General features: G+C 40.2%; 1 protein-coding gene across 1 annotated transcript; it reads left to right on the top strand.

The window, feature by feature from the left end:
* Positions 1–4,725: 4,725 nt before the first annotated feature.
* On the top strand, positions 4,726–9,042 carry amy2a (amylase alpha 2A). Its single transcript, XM_063885039.1, has 9 exons — positions 4,726–4,945; positions 5,518–5,664; positions 6,069–6,266; positions 6,413–6,643; positions 7,351–7,484; positions 7,911–8,133; positions 8,233–8,354; positions 8,471–8,596; positions 8,805–9,042. The coding sequence occupies exons 1-9, from the start codon at positions 4,778–4,780 to the stop codon at positions 8,992–8,994; spliced, it is 1,539 nt and encodes a 512-aa protein (XP_063741109.1). The 5' UTR covers positions 4,726–4,777; the 3' UTR covers positions 8,995–9,042.
* The last annotated feature ends 13,457 nt before the right edge of the window (positions 9,043–22,499 follow it).

Below are 22,499 nucleotides of genomic sequence, written 5' to 3'. Positions count from 1 at the left end.
TGTCTGTCTTTGTCAGGCTGGATGGAGAGTAACGGGTGAGAGGAAGGGAGGGTGAGAGAGTGTCTGAATCCGTGACGTGTCTAAAAAATGTAAAAGTATTTGAGTTTTTGTCTGCAAATGTGTGTGTGTGTGTGTGTGTGTATTAGATTCAGAGCGTGAACCTCTCCTGGGGGACTTCCGCTGCTGCTGTTATTCTTTGCAGTGAGATGGAAAGCTTTTCCCAACATCTGCACAACATATCATCATGGCAACAAAAAAAAGAAAGAAGAAAGAAGGAGGACACCGGGCTAAAACTTTCCTTTGGAAGAGCCTGTGGATTTTTACTTTATAGGACTTTCTCCCTGGTATGCCTGCTTTAGCTGAGGAAACTTGAGAAGTTCCCAAAATGCGATTCATTTATTAGAATATTTTAAATATGTAGAGGGAAAAATGTAGTGACACGTTTTATAGTTGGAGCAACTTGTTAGTACACTTGATGGCATTACTGGGATCATTAAAAAGCCATGAACATTTAAGGTGGTGCATTTCTGCTTCAGATCAGACTCTTAACCAGACCATAAATGTGGTCGAAGTTTTAATTTGACAGCTCTTCATCCAATATTCTAGATTCCAACACCAGCAGCAGCTTTTGCGTTAAATCTTTCTGTGGTGCCTTGTGTCTTAAATATCATTGACACTGGTAGAGCTATTTGAAGTTTGCACAGTCATGTTGTTCAACCATTTTCCCATGTGCTATCTGTTCTCCAACAGCTCTTAAACTTGGGCTGTCTGTCTGAAAGAGCGACCGGAGGTGTAGGAAGACGAGCTACATGCAGCTTCTTATCCTTTCCCCAAATCCTTTTTCTCTTTGTGGTTTTAACTCCCCCTCCTCTTTTTCCATTCACTCCCTCTGTGTTTTTCCTCATTTGCCCTGAAGTACAGCAGCACCCCTTTGCCATCTCACGCATTCTCTCATCTTTTATTTTTCCTGGTTTGTCTTCAACTCACACCCCACACATGCCTCCTATTCTTTTCTCTGTTCTTCCTTTTCCCTCTCAACCTGTTGACCCCCTTCATTTTTCTTTTCATCTCCCTCATTCCTCCTCACTTTTCTCCCCCCCCATCTTCAATCAACCCTCCGCCTCCTCCTCCCTCCCTTGCTATGACTCTTCCACTTTCCCATGACAGAACCAGGGGAGGGAATCAAATGACCGGCTTCTCTGCCTTCACCTGGTCTCAGAGCTCGGGCAGTGAAAGAAAGCTTTGTCCCCAAAACCCTTCATCGCCTCCGGAGGTATGTCCTGTGTTGTCCATACAGGAAAGGACTTTGGTCTGACTGGAATTTTTGGGGCCCATGGGAAAGTGTGAGCGAGTTTAGGCCTTAACTCTCTCTGACATCTCCTCCCACAGAGCATGATGCGTCATTAGGGGGGAACCCTCATGCCAGTAATTCATGAGAAAGCTTGTGGCTATAATGGTGCTTTCTAATAGCAATGTGTCAAATGAAAATAAGAAATTAAACGGACGGTTTGCTCGTGATCAACCTACAGAAAATGGTCACCTGATTTTGCAGCTCCCGTCAGCTTCACATATTTTAAAATGTTTCAGCTTGTTGTTTTTCTACCCTGCAACTTTCTCATTGTGTAATTTCAAGTAGGAGCAGGCAGGCTTTTATGTAGCGAACATAGCGTAAGCAGCAAAAGAGTATGATATTTTCTGTTAATGTTTGCGGAGGCAAAAGCAAATACACTATATATACTGTAATGAATATATTTAACAGCTGGTTACATGGAAGTGTTTGCTGTCATATTCCCTATATCAAGTTAATTGGGACATAAGATCTTATGATGATAATGTTTTAGGTTTATATTTGACTTCTTGTTGAAGATGTCGAGGTAAAAACACATTATTTAACTCATAAACTGTCTGAATACCTCCATTACCGCCTGTCCAAAACACTCGGTTTTAGCGCCTGTCTCTTTAAGTCCCCCCTCCACAAAAGAGCCCAATCTGCTCTGATCAGCTTGAAAGATAAACAAACCTCACATGCAAAGGTAGTTTTTTGAAAGGGTGGAGTTACTGAGAATTGGGGGTGGTATTTTCTAATGGGCGTGGATGCGACACAGGAAGAGGAGCCAATCCTGAATGGGTTGTTGAATCACGTCTCCTGGTGTAGTATAGGCACATCAGAAAAAACTGAATAAGAGAGTTTTTCATGATGTTTCCCCTTTAAAAAAGTGACGACATGTCAATGTGTTTACAACTTGTTTCTACCGCCCCCAAGTGGCCAACAAATCAGTTATTGGAGGTTAGAAATAAAGTCTACTTTCATCCTAAAAAAAGCTACAAGAAATAGTTTTTTAAATATTGTATCTTTAATACTTAATTGAGCTTTGTGGATTTTGATTTCCAGATACATATTTCCAAGTATACAATGTTTTCTGATTTAGTATGGACTACTACAACAGCTTCAAATTGCACTGGACAACAATACTGCTACTATAGACAGGGCGTCACAACCTATGAGCAAAACCTGCACAGTAAAATAAGATCTTTATGCCCTTATGTGTCAACACAGAGTCTGCACTGAGATGAGTTATTAGTACGTATTTCCACCACAAATGTGTCGGGGCCCCTTCATTTTTACACGCATGTGACCCACAGACTCACTGGGAGGAGTGACCCGGAACGAAACCCGGTAAGGTAGGTCAGATGTCCGTTTGACACACTCTCCGCAGGGGGAGACGGGAGGGGAAGGAGCTGGGTCGGATTAGTAAACAGGTGGGAGGAGGCACACAAGGATTTATTTTCTGAAGCTTGAACACACACACACAGACCTGAAGTCAGTATGACATCCACCCTCTTTTTTTATACAATACACCTGCAGTGAAAGAGACACTTATATTTTAGTGTGGCTAGTTTTGTGTGATTAAGCCTCTTAATGTTCCTTAGCTGCTCTCATATTGACTCTATTAAGCAACAATGCAGGATACAACCCAATAAATTCAATAATAGAGCATAACGTTTTTACAAGATTACTTCCACATTTCTTTTATACAAACCATAATGGATTAATGCAATGTATTAAACCCACTTAAGGGAAATATGTATTTACAGGTGTAAACAAGCAATATAATGCAGTATGTATACATTGCATGTTTTAAATGAAGCAGTTTCTCTCAAGAATCATTGAGAGAGCTATTGTAATATACAAATAAATCTTACAATTACCATTATAACTTGGTGAACTTTATATTACTCCATATTTCATCAGAATTATAAGCAATGGTATTAATGGTTTGATGAAGTTAGAATATCTGGCAAATTCCCTGGAGTTAAAGGTGTAACGCAATAGGAACGTTTTTCTATGTTTGAAATATTATTAAGGCTATGCATAAATACTTATAGAATTAAGTATTCAGAGAGACACGCACGCACGCATGCGCGCACACACACACACACACACTTTTACTACATACTTCATGATTTTGGGTCACACCTCTATAACTGTTTTTGAGCTGCTAGCTACTGAGGGGTTCAGACCACACTGAACATAAGAGTTAATACAACAAAGTCTTGACATTATTTTGTAAGAACTGGGATGTAGTTAATAACAGTTTAAAACAGAGGATTTTAAAGAAATCTGATCCATCTCCCCATAATAAAGCACCCGAGTCTACTATACACATCCATGTCTACGCAGATTCATCAGGGTATTGTACTGTAGTACCCCATTAAAGTCCTGTCTTGGCAGCATGTTTACAATATGTGAATGGAAATGAGGCATTGGGAAGCCCCTCATGGGAAAATGCTTGTGTGTTGTCAGGGCTGGTTAAGTGTAGTTAACTTATTTGACCTCTTCTTCTTCTCACCCTCGAGTCGAGCTTATCTTTGTTTGTTTTCCTCGATAAAAAAGCTAAAAAGTTACAGTGTGGTTACATCAGTCCATGGAATGTTTTGTAACTGACCTCTACCCAATGAACAGATCAGAAAACCTAGAAACTGTTAGCTTTATTCTTGGCGAGTTTGGGACATATTGTTAGTGATCCTTAAAAAGACAACATACAGCTCCAGGAAAAAATCAAGAGACCACTCAAAATGTTTCTTAAATCTTTGTCTCTACATGTATGGCAGTCAGTCCAGTGTCTGTTGAATTCAAACACAGAGAAAAGCAGTTTAGAGAATACAATAAAATAAAATGTAAAAGTAATTTAACTCAAAGACATATCTATAAATAATACAACAAGAGAAAAGGATAATGCTGAAGGTCTCTTAATTTTTTCCGCAGCTGTACGTAATATTGCAAAAGATAAACGTTTTGCCACAGCCGTTTTTTGCTTTGTTTCCAAATCTAGGCTCTGTGAAATGTTTAAAGAAACCCTCTTGTCATTGAACTGTTTACATTTGACTGAAACAAGACAAATCTAAAAATCTAACCTGTACGGTTCTGTGTGGCAAGAGATTTAAGTGTTTTATGTTTGTTTATATTTGATTATTTTGCATTATGGTCATGATAAATGGAAATAATGTTTTTGTGGACTTGTGTTGCTGCTAAAACTGAAGTTTCTGCCACATGAAAAGAATGTTATTATTGGGTTTTAAGTTTTGTATGGCCTGCAAGGGTGATAACAGAACTATTTACCCTATACTATTTCTGAAACTATGAGAAAGAAGCACCTGTTTAACCTCCTCCACGCTGGTATTTGCCCATCTGTGATTGGTCCAGGAAAGATAGAATATGGTTATAAATACTACATGTTAGGCAGCATGTGAGTGTGGACTCATTTCCAGAGAAAACATGAAGTTGGTTATTCTGCTGGCTCTTTTCGGGGTCAGCCTCGCCCAGCACAACCCCCACACCAAGCACGGCAGGACAGCCATCGTTCACCTGTTCGAGTGGCGCTGGGCTGACATCGCTGCGGAGTGTGAGCGCTTCCTGGCTCCTAATGGCTTCGGTGGAGTTCAGGTATGTTTGGCTGAACACAAGTGAGGAGGATAGTCCCTTCTTGTTTTTTAACAAGGTGAAAGGGTTGTAAAATGAAAGTTGATTACAGGTTGAATGTTGCTTATTGCTTTCGTTTTTAATTTTAAGTTTTGTTTCATCAGTTTCTGTTTATAAGAATGGTAAAAATTGAATTTCAAAAGACAAAAGATGAGTATAAATGCATAATAAGAGTGCCGATCTTTCCTAACATGCAGCCTTTTAAAGAGTTAAGCAGTCTTCTTTATCCTGTCTCTTTTTAAAGAGACAATGTTAAAAAACTGTAGTAATTTAATATTGGACTTGCATAAAGTCAACTCAATTTAAAAATGAATGTTAAATACTAAATAATCATAAACAGCAATATTTTTGACATTTAGAATGGATCAAGTATCAAAATACTGCATTTCCCATAATTCTCCTCATTAGAGTTTTTCATTATCTGTTCCTGAAATAATTCTGAATCCCTAATCCTTTTTTTTTACATTGATCTTCTGTCTGTAGACAATCACTGTGTTAAAATGTTAATTACTGTTTTGTTTTTTCTTTCTGTTCAGATCTCTCCTCCAAATGAGCACATTATTATAAACAATCCCTGGAGGCCCTGGTGGCAGAGATACCAACCAATCGGCTACAACCTGTGCTCCAGGTCCGGCAATGAGAACGAGCTGAGGAACATGATCACCAGATGCAACAACGTTGGGGTAAACTGAATGCAGTGATTTAGTGAACGTCGTTAGGAACAATGTTCTTTTTCTTCTGACAGCAACTCATGAATCAGTCTTGAACAACACAGCAAATTCTTACCAGATACAGAGCCTGCATCATTATCAAACTGTCGCATTATAACACAAACTTGGCACTTTCAAATAAAAGACTTTTGAACAAAGAGCATCAACTTAATGAATTAATGCCTCATTTAATCACAGATTTTTTGGTTAGAGTTTATGCTAGAGTTCCTGGACCACCAACAACACAATGAGCAGCACAGCTTTGACTTATTCTTGTGACCGGAGTGAAAGAAATGAATGTACTAACAAACAAGTTAAAGTGAGGAGGGCTAGACGGGAGGTGTTGATGTGTTGTTGTGTTGCATTCTCCGACCCAGGTCAACATCTATGTGGACGCTGTCATCAACCACATGTGCGGTGCAGGTGGTGGCCAAGGAACCCACTCTTCATGTGGAAGCTGGTTTAATGCTCACACCGAGGATTTCCCCACTGTTCCCTTTAGCAATTCTGACTTCAATGACCACAAATGCAGGACTGGAAGTGGAGAAATTGAGAACTATGGTGATTCCAATCAGGTAATGAATGTCACTCAGAAACAATGTCTGATTGTAGGCGTACAAACACCTCTCCCCAGCCCCATTAACAGGATCCATTCAAAGGACTGTTTTAACACTAATTCCGATTAATTAATTGCAATGTAAATGCTTATTTGCTGCTAAAGGTGCGCGACTGTCGCCTGGTCGGTCTGTTGGACCTCGCTCTGGAGAAAGAATACGTCAGGGGAAAGGTGGCTGGCTTCATGAACAAGCTGATTGACATGGGGGTGGCTGGATTCAGAGTGGATGCCGTCAAGCACATGTGGCCCGGTGATCTGTCTAATATCTACGGACGTCTGCACAACCTGAACACCAAGTGGTTCTCCGGTGGCTCCAAGCCCTTCATCTTCCAGGAGGTATGAATTCTTGATTCTACTCTGAAATTGTAAAATGTTTCCAAAAAAATACCCCAAAATTACCAACCATGTATGTAAATGCATGTTTAGTAGCTTCAACTCATGACTGTAGCCTATTCGAAAACTTTGTTTCACTGAACCTAAAGGCTGGATGTCTTTATTTTAACTTGGAAAACATGAGGCCAGCAGAAGCAAATTGCTGCCATTAAAACTCATTTGCAATCAAGTTTACGATTAAAAGCTGAAATCTACTAACTATGGTGTGATTGGATGAGTCCTAAATGTCCGCATGACCAATATTTATGACTGTGCACAACAGCAGTAAACAGAGCCGTGGGAAGATTAGAACAGAAATCAAGCTGACAAACAAACATTTGCAAACTTGGCGAGGATGTTAATATCGAAGAACACATTACAAGTAAACATATATAAATACAGGCAATGCTGATATAAAGGAAGAAGCCAAAGGTGCCACACTCAAAAATCATTGTTTGATGCAAAAGCATCCTGGGATCTCAATAATAACTGTGTGCTGACTTCACTTACAACATCACTTTTAATCAGCAGGAATATGGTTCTTGTTAATGCTGTACAAATCGCACTGGATGAGTTACTTTTTCTCAATGTTCAAATCACTGGTACGGTGCGGTTCATGTGAACCACACCTACTTTGAATAATATTGATACATTGTTTATTTTCCCTCTAGGTTATTGATTTGGGAGGAGAGGGCATCTCGTCTAAAGAGTATTTCCACCTGGGAAGGGTGACTGAGTTCAAATATGGTGCCAAGCTTGGAACTGTTTTCAGAAAGTGGAACGGAGAGAAGCTGAGTTACACCAAGTATGTGTGTTACTTATCTGCTGCCTAAAAATCATAGGAAATTGAAATATGTTTTAATTAGCATCGATTATCATTATAGCTTATGGGGACAATAGTTAATAAATGGCTTGGCTGATTTAGAACATTTTGCAGTGGTTTTGGGGGTTATAAGGGATACTGAGTCCATTTCCAGTATCAAAGGGGCAGATTTAACAAGAAGAAGTCCATATTTGTACTTCCTGTCGGCTGATCTTGATACATTTTGGGTCGATTTTGAAGATTTGAGGGACTACAGATTGCCTATTTACCTGAAAATGAATAGTTCACAGTAGAGATTATCATTTAGCTTTTTCTATCCAATGGTTGCAACACTACTCATGGTATTCAAATGTGCTGGGGATCCATACTACACATTTCTAACACAAAACTTTTGGTGTACTCAACAAGGTCCTGGGGAGAGGGATGGGGCTTCATGCCCAACGGAAATGCTCTCGTCTTTATTGACAACCACGACAACCAGAGAGGCCATGGTGCTGGAGGGGCAGCCATTGTTACCTTCTTTGACCCCAAGCTTCACAAGATGGCTGTTTCGTACATGCTGGCCCATCCTTACGGAGTAGCCAGGGTCATGTCTAGCTTCCGCTGGAACCGCCACATTGTCAATGGAAAGGTAGATTTATGTAGGAATAATTCCAAAAAGTAATGTAGGAAAGGTGTGTTATTTTATTTCTTTTGTTAAACTCATTTATCCATTATTATACTTTTTTAGGATCAGAATGACTGGATGGGCCCTCCCAGCAAAAGTGATGGATCCACTAAGTCCGTTCCCATCAACGCTGACCAGACTTGTGGAGACGGATGGGTGTGTGAGCACAGATGGCGTCAGATCAAGTAAGTCCTCATAAAGCCAGAGACAGGATACTGCTGACGTCACCCAAAGAACATTAGTCACGTCTGTTTGCTATATTGTTTGTTAACGTTATGTATATTGTCATATCACCCTTTAGGAACATGGCTATTTTCCGCAACGTGGTCAACGGACAGCCTCACTCCAACTGGTGGGACAACCAGAGCAACCAGGTTGCCTTTGGACGTGGCAATCGTGGTTTCATTGTCTTCAACAATGATGACTGGTAAGGACTTTAAGTATTCGTCGTACAGCAATGACACATAGTTATAGGTAATATATTCCATTTTGCTCCTAATGAATCCCCCTGAATACTACACATGAGCCCTTTGAGCCAAAGCCTAATTAAGCCACATTTAACACAATATATAGGACTGGATGAAGACGAATGTCAGCATGTGGTTTTAAAATCCATGTACTTTGTCCTCCGTCAGGGACCTGGATGTGACCCTGAACACTGGCATGCCTGGTGGCACCTACTGTGATGTCATTTCTGGCCAGAAGGAAGGAAGCCGCTGCACTGGGAAGCAGATCAATGTTGGAGGTAATGGCCATGCCCACTTCAAGATCAGCAACAGGGATGAGGACCCCTACGTTGCTATTCATGCTGATTCCAAGCTTTAAAAAACGTAATCAGTACAATGTCAAATAAATCATAATTTCAAACTTCAATTATGACCTCTTTTTTCTTTTTTTTTACTGATATTTGGAAGTTCCTCTCCTCACAAGTACTCAACTGGTTAATGTGTGCAGTTCCAGTGGTAAAGTGCCCTTTCTTGCGTCCAAATTCTGGCATGTTCATAATCATGGGAGGTTACCTGCTGTAGCTTTTTTAACCAATTAAAGGGCAACAAACATGACTCACTAAAATGCAGAAAATCTGTCCATCTGTTTGTCAAATCTTATCGGATCAGGCAAGGATAACTTTAATATGATAATGTCTTTCCATCATCTGTTAATAAATAAATGTTCCTCAAACTGCAGTACCATTCAAGCCTATGACAACTGCCTTTTTAGGAGTTGGCCTGGTCAGTAGTAAAATGCTAATAGGCTGTCAAAACATTAAACACTAAAGGCCAGGGTAAACTGAGTTGAGCAGCACATTTATTTAAGACACAATTGAATATACTAAGTACTCTACGGTTATTACTTGGTTTATAAAAGCTGATCTCCTTAGCCTACACTTAGTATTACTTTTATTAGAGACACATGCACAATGTTGTAGGCTAATTTAAAAACCACTGTTCAGGGAACGCTCCTTGGATGGTCAATTCATGTATAATAAAACTAAAAACAAGTGAATGCATTTATTTTTAAACGCTTGTTAATCAAACAGGAACATGATCAGTGAGTGTCTTGCACACATCCTGTGACGCCTGTGAATGTCCTTCCCATATTGTGTAAGCATCTCCTCCACTGGGACGACTCCCTGCCATCACACTGCAGCCACTTCAGTTCCACCTGAGTGCAGCGCTGGCATCCATCATTAGGGCAGCGTTGGGGCCCAGAGGGGCATGAGCCAACTCCCCATCCTCACGTCCTTCCTCTCTGTCTCTACCTGTGTCCTTGCCCCATCGTCCTCCTTTTGCCCACCTTCCCCTCTCATCTACCGACTCACTGCCATCAGCAGAACCGGTGACGCTGTAGTGTCAGCCACCGGAGGTGAGACGGAAAAGGTGATGCCTGCCAGAAGCCTTCATTTCATATCTGTTGTCATGACAACGTGACCTACGAGCAGAGTAACCTGGGAAATCTTTAAAGCTTCATAGAGAGAAAGAGACTCAGGTATGACAGAGAGAGTCTTATATGCTCAGAGTAAACAGGGACAGGTGATATTGTGTGTAATGTAACTACACAATACACAGATAGACTTGTTAAGCCTCAAATCATTCAGATAATAGAAAGTAACAGAAAGCCATACTGCAGCTACACCTGCGTTCTCCTCATTTCTGAAAATAAATTACGCATTACAGTCCTCTACAGTTGTGAAGTGCTGTTTTGTTCAAAGCGCTACACAGCAGGTGATGATCTTTTCTTCACAAAATGTGTGAGCAAGTCAAAGTGACAGAGATTGCAGGAGAAGGATGGAAGAAGACCTCAACGTTGGACGAGCCTCAACATATTGCGACTGCTAAATTATTGACCCTCTCTCCATCTTTGGGTCCGGCAGCTGTGAGGGCCTGTACCTTCCGATTAGCTGCAGAGATGTCAGTGTAGCAGACCGGGGTCTTTGGTCCTGTCATCCTCACTGATGCTTTGTGACATGGCTGTCAACGGTGTCCCCATCCTGTTTCATATTTCATACGGTGCACCAGACCTGCCTGTCACATCGCCCAAGGAGAAAGACAGTCATCAACTTAAAGACCAAGCAACTGAGTTTTTGGGATATTCAGCTGTCTCTCACTCTGCCCTGAGAAAGTAGAAAAAGGACAGTGGGGGTGGGGGGGTTAATGCAGAGCTCTGATAAAGACAAGGATAAAGGGCTTTTTAATGCTGTCATATGTGATAAATTACAGGATGACACATTCATGTTCAATCCTAAATTGTTAAATTCAATCCCTGCAGTTACATATTTGACTAAAGATAATATATTTCAGTATACTAATGATGGAGAATTAGTGCTAATGTATTTGTTCATGGCTATTGCAGTAATCATAAACATGTCATGGTTCCACTGAGCAATGTGGTGCCTGGGTATATGCAGCTTCCTATCACATGGGGGCAGTATTGAAGCAAGAACTATGAAACAGAAGCTTTACCAAAACAGAATTAAACAGGTCCATGAGACATTGTGCTCTCGGTGATATTTATTTCCTAACTACTTGACATTCAATGCAGAATTATTCAAGATGCGAAAAGAATTCATGAATGATGTTTAATCCTACGAATTGAACATGAATTATATATGTATTGTCAATGACAGTGTAAAATAGGTGAATGATGTATGATGGTATTGCTCATACAAACTTAATACATGCAAAACTGCTGTCAGTGTTTGCTCCCAGCTGAAACAGACCCTGCCTTCATTGTCCATTACTGTAAAAGTGAGCAGTTCATTGTTTACTTGTATGATATTCAACAACCATCATGACAAAGTGCAGGGAGCCATTTTACCTGTTAAAATTGATGCTAACTAAATGAATTGAATGGGAATTGAATGACTAGTTTGAAGGTGACATTGCAAAATAATGGATCACAGGACACATATGTAGAAGAACTCTTAAATTGGTTAATAATTATTTGAAAAAAAAGCTACAAATTGTAATTAATAGGCATAAAGGTTTACACTAAACTGAACCTGAACTGAACTAAAAACTGAAATAAAGGCATACAGTTAAATATCTTAAGTATAGTTAATATGAATAATTGTCCCTTGATCCTACCAATTAAATGCTCTAAAGACAACAGAAAATAGCAGGTTGATATACGAGTACATTGCTCTGTGTCACAGTTACCCTTTTACAACACCTTTGCTGTCCTTGCAGTGAGTTTATTCATACCCCCCACCAACAGATTATACAGCCGCACACAGAGCAACGCGAAGGTTGGCCTTTTGTGTCCTCATACATTTTTCTGCTTTAGTCTTTAATGATATCAATGCCTGGCTTAGTCATCTTTTATAACTGACACCCCATAGGGTGGCCAATATTTAGTCCATTGTGTGCTTTGTGTGCTTTGTGTGTGTGTGTGTGTGTGTGTGTGTGTGTGTGTGTGTGTGTGTGTGTGTGTGTGTGTGTGTGTGTGTGTGTGTGTGTGTGTGTGTGTGTGTGTGTGTGTGTGTGTGTGTGTGTGATCTAGACCCCAGGCAAGCTAAATGTAGGATGTGACTTAGCCCTGAATCCAAAACACAGACTCTAATATGAAGCCAAAATACCACTATGCGCCCAGCACAACTTTGAAATTGATAATTGAGACAAACTCATTCAGTCGCGGCTCATTTAATATAATGAGCAAAGTGAGCTGTTCAATTTGCATACTGATAAGATGCCTCCATCAGGATACATAGCCCCCCTCGCGTGGATATTCACTGTGGATATTACATTTAATCAGAGCATAGATTTACTTTACAAACACACTCAGAGGAGTGCAAACTAAAGCTTTCAATTAGGCTATTGCCAGGCCTTAATCACCTCATAGATGAATTAGCCAGTAGGTCAACAGTTTCCTGAGTCAGGTTGCAAACACAAATGCCTTAGATACGGGTCTTAGAACAGATGGAAACAATTGAAAACACAGAGCACATTTGGACGTTGGAAATGTGTTCCCAAAAGAAATCCAGCTGCATTCATATTTCATCTGTTGGCTCTGGATCTTGTGTGATGACCCCTTTCAGCTGTCACCCTAGAGCTTTCTTTATTGATCCCTGTTATTGCTGTGGAAGTCTCCTGCTGCTGATGTTTGCTCCCTCACATTCTCTCTCCATTTCAGCGAATTCCAATTGCACAGGTGCGCTGCCTGGCTGTTTGTATTTCACATGGCGGTATAGCAGAGACCAGAACAGTGATGGCTGCAAAGCTGGCTGGTCTAAATCACATGTTTGTGCAGTGGCTACAAGCACTGCTGGAAGAATTGGACCAGGGAAGCAGCCTGGGGCCTGGGTCCAGAGCCCACAGGCCCGTGGAGAAAGACTTTCTGAAAGGGAGCAGATGGTGACATGAATAGTGCAGAAGGTCCCGTCCATCCCCGCCCATTGCCTTGCGTGCAGCACATTACCTCAACAAACGCTTCTCATAATTGATGTGTTGGAATGGCCCCATCATCACTGGATTTTGCAGAGTGGCAGAATCATCAAGGTCATTACTGCTACTCTGACATACTTACTACACTGTAATGCAGGGTCTGGGACTTCTTTATGAGGAGTTCACTGAAACATCTATACTCTCTGTCCTTGTGCAAGTAGCACTGCTTTATGGATGTCAGATATTGTGGGTATAGTTTCATATCTTATTAGGGTTGCACTGTTTTCTTCCTACATTATGTTCATTTCTTGTCATCAATTCAAAAACATTTTCCCACGTAATTCCTTATCCATCTACCAGGTGCTGCATGGGGGGGGGGGGGGGGGGGGAAGCCCACATAAATGTTTTTAATTATACATGGAAGCCCTGGGCAACACATAACATTAAAGTTGCATGGCTTGGTTCTGACAGAGTATGTTAAAATCGTGTTTTGTGACGCAGCCCAGCCCAGTGCTCTGCCACTGTATTCCCAGTTTAATTTATGAAAACAAAAAGTCAATCCGTTTCTATTAAAACTAAATGGAAATGAGGGACTTTGAATCAATTATTGTATTCCCTAAATCAATATTCCAACGTGATTAACAATGAATTTACATAAGATTCCCACCAACCCCGTTTCTGTTAGCATGTAAACATGCTAAGATAACATCTGTGAAGAATGAGCATCAGGGTCACTTTGTGCATGGGAGTTGATTGTTAATTATTAGTTATATGAATGTAACTATATATTGTGTTAACAAGTGAGATTTTAAAGTGCTGAAATTCAATTTAGTTTTTTTCAGTGTTGCTATTAGCAGCACATACAGTATAAACCAATATACTGTACTAACAACAATGTTTGTAAGACCCAGTCTGGATGTTGGTGGCTTAGCTAAATGTTTCTGGCAGTAGCCTTATACTGTGTTGTACAGATATCACTGCTATATCTTCCTATTTAAATATATGCTGAAAGGCAAATAAATGCTGAACTACTCCTTTGATAAACTTTAAGCACGCCAATGCCGGTTTCTCCTGAAATGATTTGTTTAGTCTCCCTTTCAATGTGCAAGGTACAGGATGCTGTGTCCATTTGTTACCATATTTCTTATGGGTCCAGTTCACTGTAAGACTTGTCAATTCAATTCTGCATGGCATTGTATGCTGTTAAAAGCTCTTAATTCACAATGCAGTAGTCCCGAACAATGACCAAACCATAGGCTGAAGTCATGTACACCCAAGGGAAGATGTCACATTTCCAAGGGATAGTAATGAGCGTCTCTTGATTTAAATCTGCATAGAGGAAACAACAACAGGCAACAGGCCGCTCCAAGGTGAAACACAAGTTATTTTGTTTATACCCAACCCATCTCCCACCCTCCCGTCTCGCTCTGTCCCCTCTCCCTAGGGAGCCAGGCCGCTGTGCCCCAGAAAGCTGACATGCCCAGGCTGAGTGGAGAGGGAGCAACTGGGGGAGATAGTCAGCTCTGTGGTCACCCACACAGAGCCAGCACTGAACACAAGCAGCAGTTATCCCCCTCTGCACCAATATACACTTACTCCAAGCACTCGTTTGACCTTCAGAGACAGCAAGAGGGTTTGGGCGAGTGCCGAGTTAAAAAGAGAGTCACCTCCTCACTTGAGAGATTAAGGGCGGGGCAAAAGTTCATATAGAGTAGAGTGTATGTCAATTACTATGGTGACTGAAAAGGTCAAACTCCTATACTTTGCACTTTGAAAGTGAAGGAAACTAAAGTATGTTATTTATAAATTAATATGATTTCAAATATATATGATAGGATAAGTGACAGGTCTTCTCCTCTCCTCTTTCTGAGAGCTGCTCCTCTTTCTGCAGGAGATTGATTGGCTGCGAGGAAGATTGACACGTCAACGACAGCTGCCCTGCAAACTAACCCTGTTAGGTCAATGCACCCTGACAGCTCGCTGACACCCCAATTTCCTGATGAGCAGCCTGCTGTGCGCTGTCTTTTAAGGAAAGCTTAAGACATCTTCTCCAGCATGCTCCCCTACCTCCTGCTTAATTTCTTTCCATCACTTGTCATCTGATTATGCGGTTGTTCACTTTGTTGTGTCAGCAGATGGAGAGGGGGTTAATGACTGGGGGCTGAGAGTGCTCTCTGTACACCCCCGCCTTGCAGGACATGCAACTTCACAGTATGTAATGGATTAAAGGAAGAGGGATGGAGAGAGTGGTACATTTCTGTGCATGTGTGACTTCAAAAAGCCATTTGGAGGCTTTTCGAACTGTTTACATGTTTACTGTATCTTCTTTGTTTCAGAATACAGTTTACTCTGCTTAGAAATGGGTTATGTATCAACTGCACCAAACTGCAAATATTTGAAAAACAAATATTATAATAATGCAATCAAAGCTTTTTTTTAAACTAAATGCTCTGTGTATTTACATTGAGTTTGAGTCACTATCACCACTTAGTAAATACGTTTTGGATAATGTAATTGTTATAATAAACTTCCCAAAAGAGTTCAAGAGATCAGTTGCCCTTTGAAGTTTTTACTGAGAGCAACAGGGACACTATGAAAAGACCAAATCTAATGAAAGTGATTTGATATCAGAAAAACAAGATGAAACAGGAGCTGGACCAAGAGTTACAAAGCTAAATTCACAAAAGTCTTGACCGTATTTCAAATGAGCTAGATTTTCGATCATGCCAGGATGAAAGAGATTACAAGAGGGAAACGACAATGTTGTCCAAACAGAAAATAATTGCCATCTTCAAACAACAGGCAAGAAGGCAACAGGTCACATGTCATTTCCAATGGGATCATGAAACATCAAGCCACAACCTCAGGCCCAAAATCCAAAGTTGAGCAGATTTCAATTGTCTTCAGTGCCCCGATGCAGTGACGCATCAACCATACATATACCGTTACCCAGTTTAGTGTGCCATTTACCGATAAAACTACTAGAACGACTGCTTGAGAAACATTTCAACAGAGATTCTGCATCAGCAGGCCACGCTTGGCCATTGTTTCTTTTGCCGCTAGTACCGAGCACAGCATTAACAGTTGGTTAGAGTGTTAGCCTCAGCTATAACATAGCATAATGGCCAGCTTGGATAATTGTAGACTTATCAAATAAAGCATAATCTTGTAAAATAACAAATGAACAATCGCAATACAGCTGTGCTTAAATACTATGTACAGATAGAAGAAGATATTAAGATATTTCCTACTCTCTATTGCCGGTTTATTTCTATTTCGAGATGCTTGTATTTTAGTTTATTTTTACTCTCTTCATTTCTAACCATGTGCAATGCATTGTGAAAAAATGTCTTAATTTGGGATCAATAAAGCACATCTTATCTTAAGAATAGTGTGTACTAGAAAAACAATTTAACTGCTTATGTAAAAAAAAAAACTAAGGAAATAAATGTCACACACATGTATATATATTATATATAATTCAAAACAGAAAATGAGAAACATATGGGAGTTAAAGCTTTTTTTGGGAAAAGAAAATTGCATAATAAATACACAGTCAATATATAACTGTTTTTTGCATAATACAATATAAACTATTTATGGACAAACAAGTTTTACATGCATATACATAATTGCCATAAGCCTATAAGCCAGTTGTTTGGTATAATCAAAATTCAATCACTATTCAAGGTCTAAATAACCATAGTCCCTTTTTCCATTTCAAATAAGGCAAACCCTCCCCTTGAAAGACTTTGCTATAATGAGTCAGCATAACAGCCTTTATCCACCCGGAGATCTGATTATTAACACGCCACCCTAAACACGCAAACACGTCTGGGCCTTCCTTGTCTTCCCTGGAATGAATTCACTTCTTGCTGTATAATGAGAGTCGGTATGGGGTCCATATGGTTACAGCAGGGTTGGGCAGGAGCGGAGATAGGGAGACAGGAAGGGGGTAATGCACGTTTTAATGAGATGTGAGTCTCTGTGGCACACCTGCACTCTGGCAATCTATGAAGATTGCTCACTAGAGCCTAGAGAGGTATAAGACCTGAGTAAAGTGCAATTCGAGTGCCTAAAATGCGGCACTGACTTCATTAACAACTGTATAGAATGCATTAGCCTGGCTGATTAGGACAAGAGTCCTGATTTGCAGCCCTGCTGGATTTTTCAAAGAACAACACAGAATATCTGTAATTCTCTTTAACATAGCTTTGATGGTCATCTGGCTCTCCTTGCGTTGGCATAAAGATTGGATTCAGCCACGAGTGGATTGTGAGTCACAGCGTCTGTGACTCAGCCTATGTTATCACTCTCTGTAGCAGCTAGTTGGTTATTTGCCCGCCACACTGCTGCCAGAGCGACTCATGTCGGCCTTGTGTTCGCAGCTTGGCGTAGCTGCTTTTGTTTGTGTCACATGACAGTGATGTGATGCTTATAGTGAGGCAGTGGTGAATTTCGGGTACTGCAGAGACCTACTTGGGGATGCTGCAAAGAAAGGACGTTCAATCTGTCCTGCAAATGTTAATGAAGTCTTCAATGTCCAATCAAAGGGAATAATTCATCCAATCAGACGGGCCCTGCACACACTGCACAGCATTGTATCTATGATTGTTTTGATGTCTTGCAAGAAAAGCATCAAAGTTGCACAATACAGTAGCTGTAGTAATATTTGTTGCCATCCAACACATCTCTATGATTTTACTTTGCAGCCCGACTGGGCTAAATTATCATGGTTTGACTGCGATATAGCTGCTCAAGGTCAGAATGAGACAAACAGCATGTTATCATGAGCCAGAGGGGGACCGAGGCGTCTGATCTTGCAAAAAAAGACCACACCAAAACCACTGGGGGCCTATTAGGGGCCACATATTGTAGGGCCTTGTCATGCATTCTCTCTATTTATGCCTCTCAGTTGCCTTTTAAATAATGCATCTGTGTTTAAACAGAGTACAGCCTTTTTTTAACGCGGCACCTGGCACGCTTTGGTATTCTGCAGTTTGCTCCCTCCCGTGGGCACAGACTTTTATAAGGCTTTGAGAGGGGCTTTGGTTGGGAGATGTGAGAGGAGAATATGACTGAACTGAGAGCTGCTGCATGACAATAATGTTAGTTGGAGGGATGGCTTGTTTTTATTTATTGTAGCTGCAATGCACAATGCATAACAAGATACTGTAAGTGAGAAGTGCATAGAGAAATAAAACAAGGGCAATCGAACAATAAGGATTCAATGATTACCATCATTCCAAATAAAGTGAAACACTTGTTTTTACAACATTCATGAGTTATTGATTGTGTTGTTTAATTCATTATTTTAGTATAAATATCATGAGTAAAATTCTTCTAGCAGGAGGGCAAGAACTTGATTAGAATTCTCTGCACATTTGGTCTCCAGTTGTTTGTGTTCTGTCTGAGTCGAGTGTTTTAAAATGTGAAGTTTGCTACGTGTTGCAGATCTGAGTCCAAGTGCATGCAACTAATGAGACCTCTTAAAGGCCTATTAGAGAAAGGGTTCTGGCAAATCTGATCCGGATGGTTAGCACTCTTTCCCCAAAAGACCTATTTTTTCTGAACCAGTTAGTAGGAAAAGCATAATAAGCTGAACGCTACGAAGTTTATTCTCCTATTCGCCCTGACCTGTGCTCAACAGTGTTCTGACCTTCTTCACAAAAAGTGCAAGGTTCTTTATTTATCCTCTGTTATCGTATTGCTGCAGAGGTGATAGAGACTTTGATGTTGGCCTTTTCCAAGTTTTTCACCTGATAGTTGTTAGTACACAGCCAAAATCAGTCAACCAACTGCAGAACGATTGCCTTACTCTTGGGAATGTGCAGTACTTGCCTAAAGGCTTGAACACTGTGTTACAAACTGAGGAGGCGGAGTTTGATATAGTGGGTTAAGGATCCATCTAGGGATCATAGTAACTTGACCCACAATGCAGATTTAAAGACAAGAGGTTACTGCCATATCAGCACTGACTTCAGCTATTCATTTTCTTTGCTAAATGGCTTGATTACATCTTTGTTTGCAGTGAATGCACCTCATACCTGTAGATAAATACCGATCTATATATTCAAAAACATCATATGTACTGGAGAGTTTGAAGGTGATAAGGGACTCATTGTAATATGCTGAAAGGTGCTTGTTTGACGGCATAATGTGCAACACTTTGACAAGGACTACAAACAGTAAGGAATTCATAATTAAAATACAAAAGATCTGAAAGCCATTTTCTGCACGATGATTTTAGGAATCGAAAAGAACGTCTCACGCACATCGATTCCCTGAGCATTGCTACGATTGGTTATCAAACACACGTCTTCTCATTCACAGTAGGCCGCACAGCGTGGGGGTCTCACTCTGCAGGTGAAAGAAAAGTCTGAGTTGAGCCTCTGATGGAAATACGGATAATTAAACAGGTTTTTACAGTCATTCCATATCTCACTGCAGGAACCTGAGAAACATTTTCCCTCAGACTTCAGATTAATGACAGACTGACGACTCACAGGCACTCAGGTCAACGGGATAAAGTTCAACATCAAATATGGACAACCTACCCTGCAGGGCTTGTGGCTGGTGAATTTTTTTGGGGGGTTTGTTGAAATACACAACTGGTTGTCTAAAACCAAAAGGCACTCAAATATTAACTGTCAAAACTGAATTTTATGTTGTTTTGCTCAAGGCACTTTGACATGACACGTATGACTGGAGGGACAGTTGGGCCCCAATCAGCACGAATTTGGCAAGTACCAAACTTTTAGAAAATGTTAAGGTTTCCCCAGATTCCAGACCAGATGATATCACCAGCAAAAGAGACAAGTACAAGAAAGATAATAGAAAAATTCACCTGCCACTGCACAGCTTTTAACATTCATCAGTTCACCATCTATGTTTGTTGTAGTTGTTTGATTTGCTCTTTTTACTGCGCTGTTATTCATTTTATTATCATGCTGCTGTGTTTATTGTATCTTTGTAACTCTGGCACAACAATTTCCTTCGGGATAAATAAAGTCCTATCTTATCTCTTATCTTAAAACAAGCATTTCATACGATATAACTACGAGATTTCTAGGTTCTTTGCGGAAACTTATAGAGAGAAAAGCAAATGTTCACTCTTATAAGAGCACTCAAATATGTGCACACACATCTTTCCCAGGAGGAGATTACATGTCTTAGCTAGGAAAGTCATTTTGAAAGCTGCTCAGAACAAAAGCAAACATCAATAATAAAGGTATTAAGAATTTTAATCAAGGACTTATTTAACATGGTAATTGCCGGTGACAAAATGTGGACCACATGATTAAAAAGGTGACCACAAGTCTGCATCCTTTATTAGGAGCATAATTTCACACAGGCCCCTACAGATTCCCTCCTGGCATACTGGGGAGGTACCATCACTGATTCTTAAAGCACCTCTGTCAGACAAATGTTTAGCATATTCAACACCCCCCGGATCAATATGTTGTCCGAGAATAGCGTCTCTCACGCTCCACAATTAATTCACTGATGTCGACCTCTGGCTTGAGTTTTAGTGAAGCCAACATCATCTGCCTGCTGATGGGACAGAGAGGGACATAAAAGGAATGACCTGTTTTAATACTACTCATCAAAGCCCACAATAAAAGATCAAATGGGGCAGGAACAACCAGGATCTTTCACAATGACCTTAAAGTAAGACGCTAAATGTCGTGTAAGTTGTGACAAAGGTCAGCTTGCTATTGATCTTTCCACAGCCAGTCTCAGCAACATTTCCTGTCATGCTTTGATGGTAGCAATGTAGGCATTTGTGGAATTATTACAGATTAAACCGCAAGTTAAGAATCTATAGCAAGGGTATAAAGGATGAACTAAATGTAAAAAACACAGATTATTATAGAGAATAACCAACTAAAGGTAATTATTTGTTGAGTCAAATGCAATTTAACATGTGGTTTATAACTTATACAAGTATTGCATTTGAAGAATATTTCTGTGTTAGATCATCTCGATAACAACATGCACCAAATAAGAGGAGGTGTTTAATTGTATACTGCATTTTAAATCAGTTCTTTAAGTTTATAAAACCGTAAGTCTCATAGATGCTGTAAGTCAGGAGCTAAATAAGGATGACACTGTAGCATGTATTAAGGCTATTAGTTTAAAATCAAGTTACAAATGTAAAACAGTACCGGTTAGATCACATCCTTTGCATGCTATTGTAATAAGGCCAGGCCTCCTCCATTAGCAGTGAAGGTAACACCAAAGAAGGTGCATCACAAAACTGTATATTACATTAACTGACAGTCATCAGGGTCCATAACCATGACCGTGGTATTGCTTTTATTTATTATAACTAATCCCTGCGAATGTTTAAGTGCAATACAAAGTCATGATAAAAATGCAATTTAACAAATCCGAGTAACGTCTCTGTATTGACACGACTGCCCATCCTTTAACATCACATTCCTGCACCTTAAGAAATGTCTGACTCATCCACTATTAATACCATCGTATTGCCAGACATGTTCACTAATTAGTTTGTGCTCGATTTGTAATTACAATATATCCACAGCCACTTTGACGCACAACAACTGAATACTAAGTGCTGGCAACAAACTACGGCATGTCGATAAAAGCACAATTCAGACTTGTTTTTTTTACAGTAACGTCATAAAATGATTGTTTCCTCTAGTGGCATTTTGTCACCTCTGCATTTGAGTGATTGTTTGTCACTTTGGCTCCATGTGAAAGTTTGGATCATTTGCTTGATCGAAGAAAATGTGTGAGGACAAAGGAATAGATAGTCTCTGCCCACAGGGCACATCATCAATTAGCGTGATGCCATCAAAGTGTGTGTGAAGTAAGGCTGAAATCATCTTTATAGTACAACATTTACTGACGATATATTTTGTGGGTATTATATGTCGCCTGTAAGCCTACTACATGTTTTGAATACAAATATGTCCTATATGTTATCCTATAGATGATCCACTTTTTCACAAGGCTCTCAGGCTTTTGTTTTTTTTTTGCATTATCATGTAGATCTCAACATGCCTCTGCCATGCTTTAAACCCCCTGGGTGCAAATAGCATTGTTGACTATAGTCAGCCAGATACAAAAAGCATTTGACTAAATAACACTGAATGACACTGGGCAATGTTAATGAAACTGAAAATAAAAATAGTATGTGTAGTAGTTCTGCTTTTTTGATCCGCCCCAACATTTAATGGTTCCTTCCTGCCCCATGCCTCATAGAGGTTTTCCATAACAAAATACAAACTGATCTGAAATATTAACCTCCTCAGCGAAGGTAATAAGTGGTTTGGATTAGATTATAAACTTGAGGTGTGGGAATAATTATTTGAAAAATACAGTGAGGGTAACACTGGAGAATAAGACCCTCCAGTAGATAACCCACATCACCCTCACCTCTAGTCATCAATGATCCGGGGATTAACCGCTGCTGGTTAT

This window comes from Eleginops maclovinus, chromosome 6, assembly GCF_036324505.1.
Source record: "Eleginops maclovinus isolate JMC-PN-2008 ecotype Puerto Natales chromosome 6, JC_Emac_rtc_rv5, whole genome shotgun sequence".
NCBI lineage: Eukaryota > Metazoa > Chordata > Actinopteri > Perciformes > Eleginopidae > Eleginops > Eleginops maclovinus.
The sequence above is the reverse complement of the archived record's forward strand: the minus strand, read 5'-3'. Positions and strand labels throughout refer to the sequence as shown.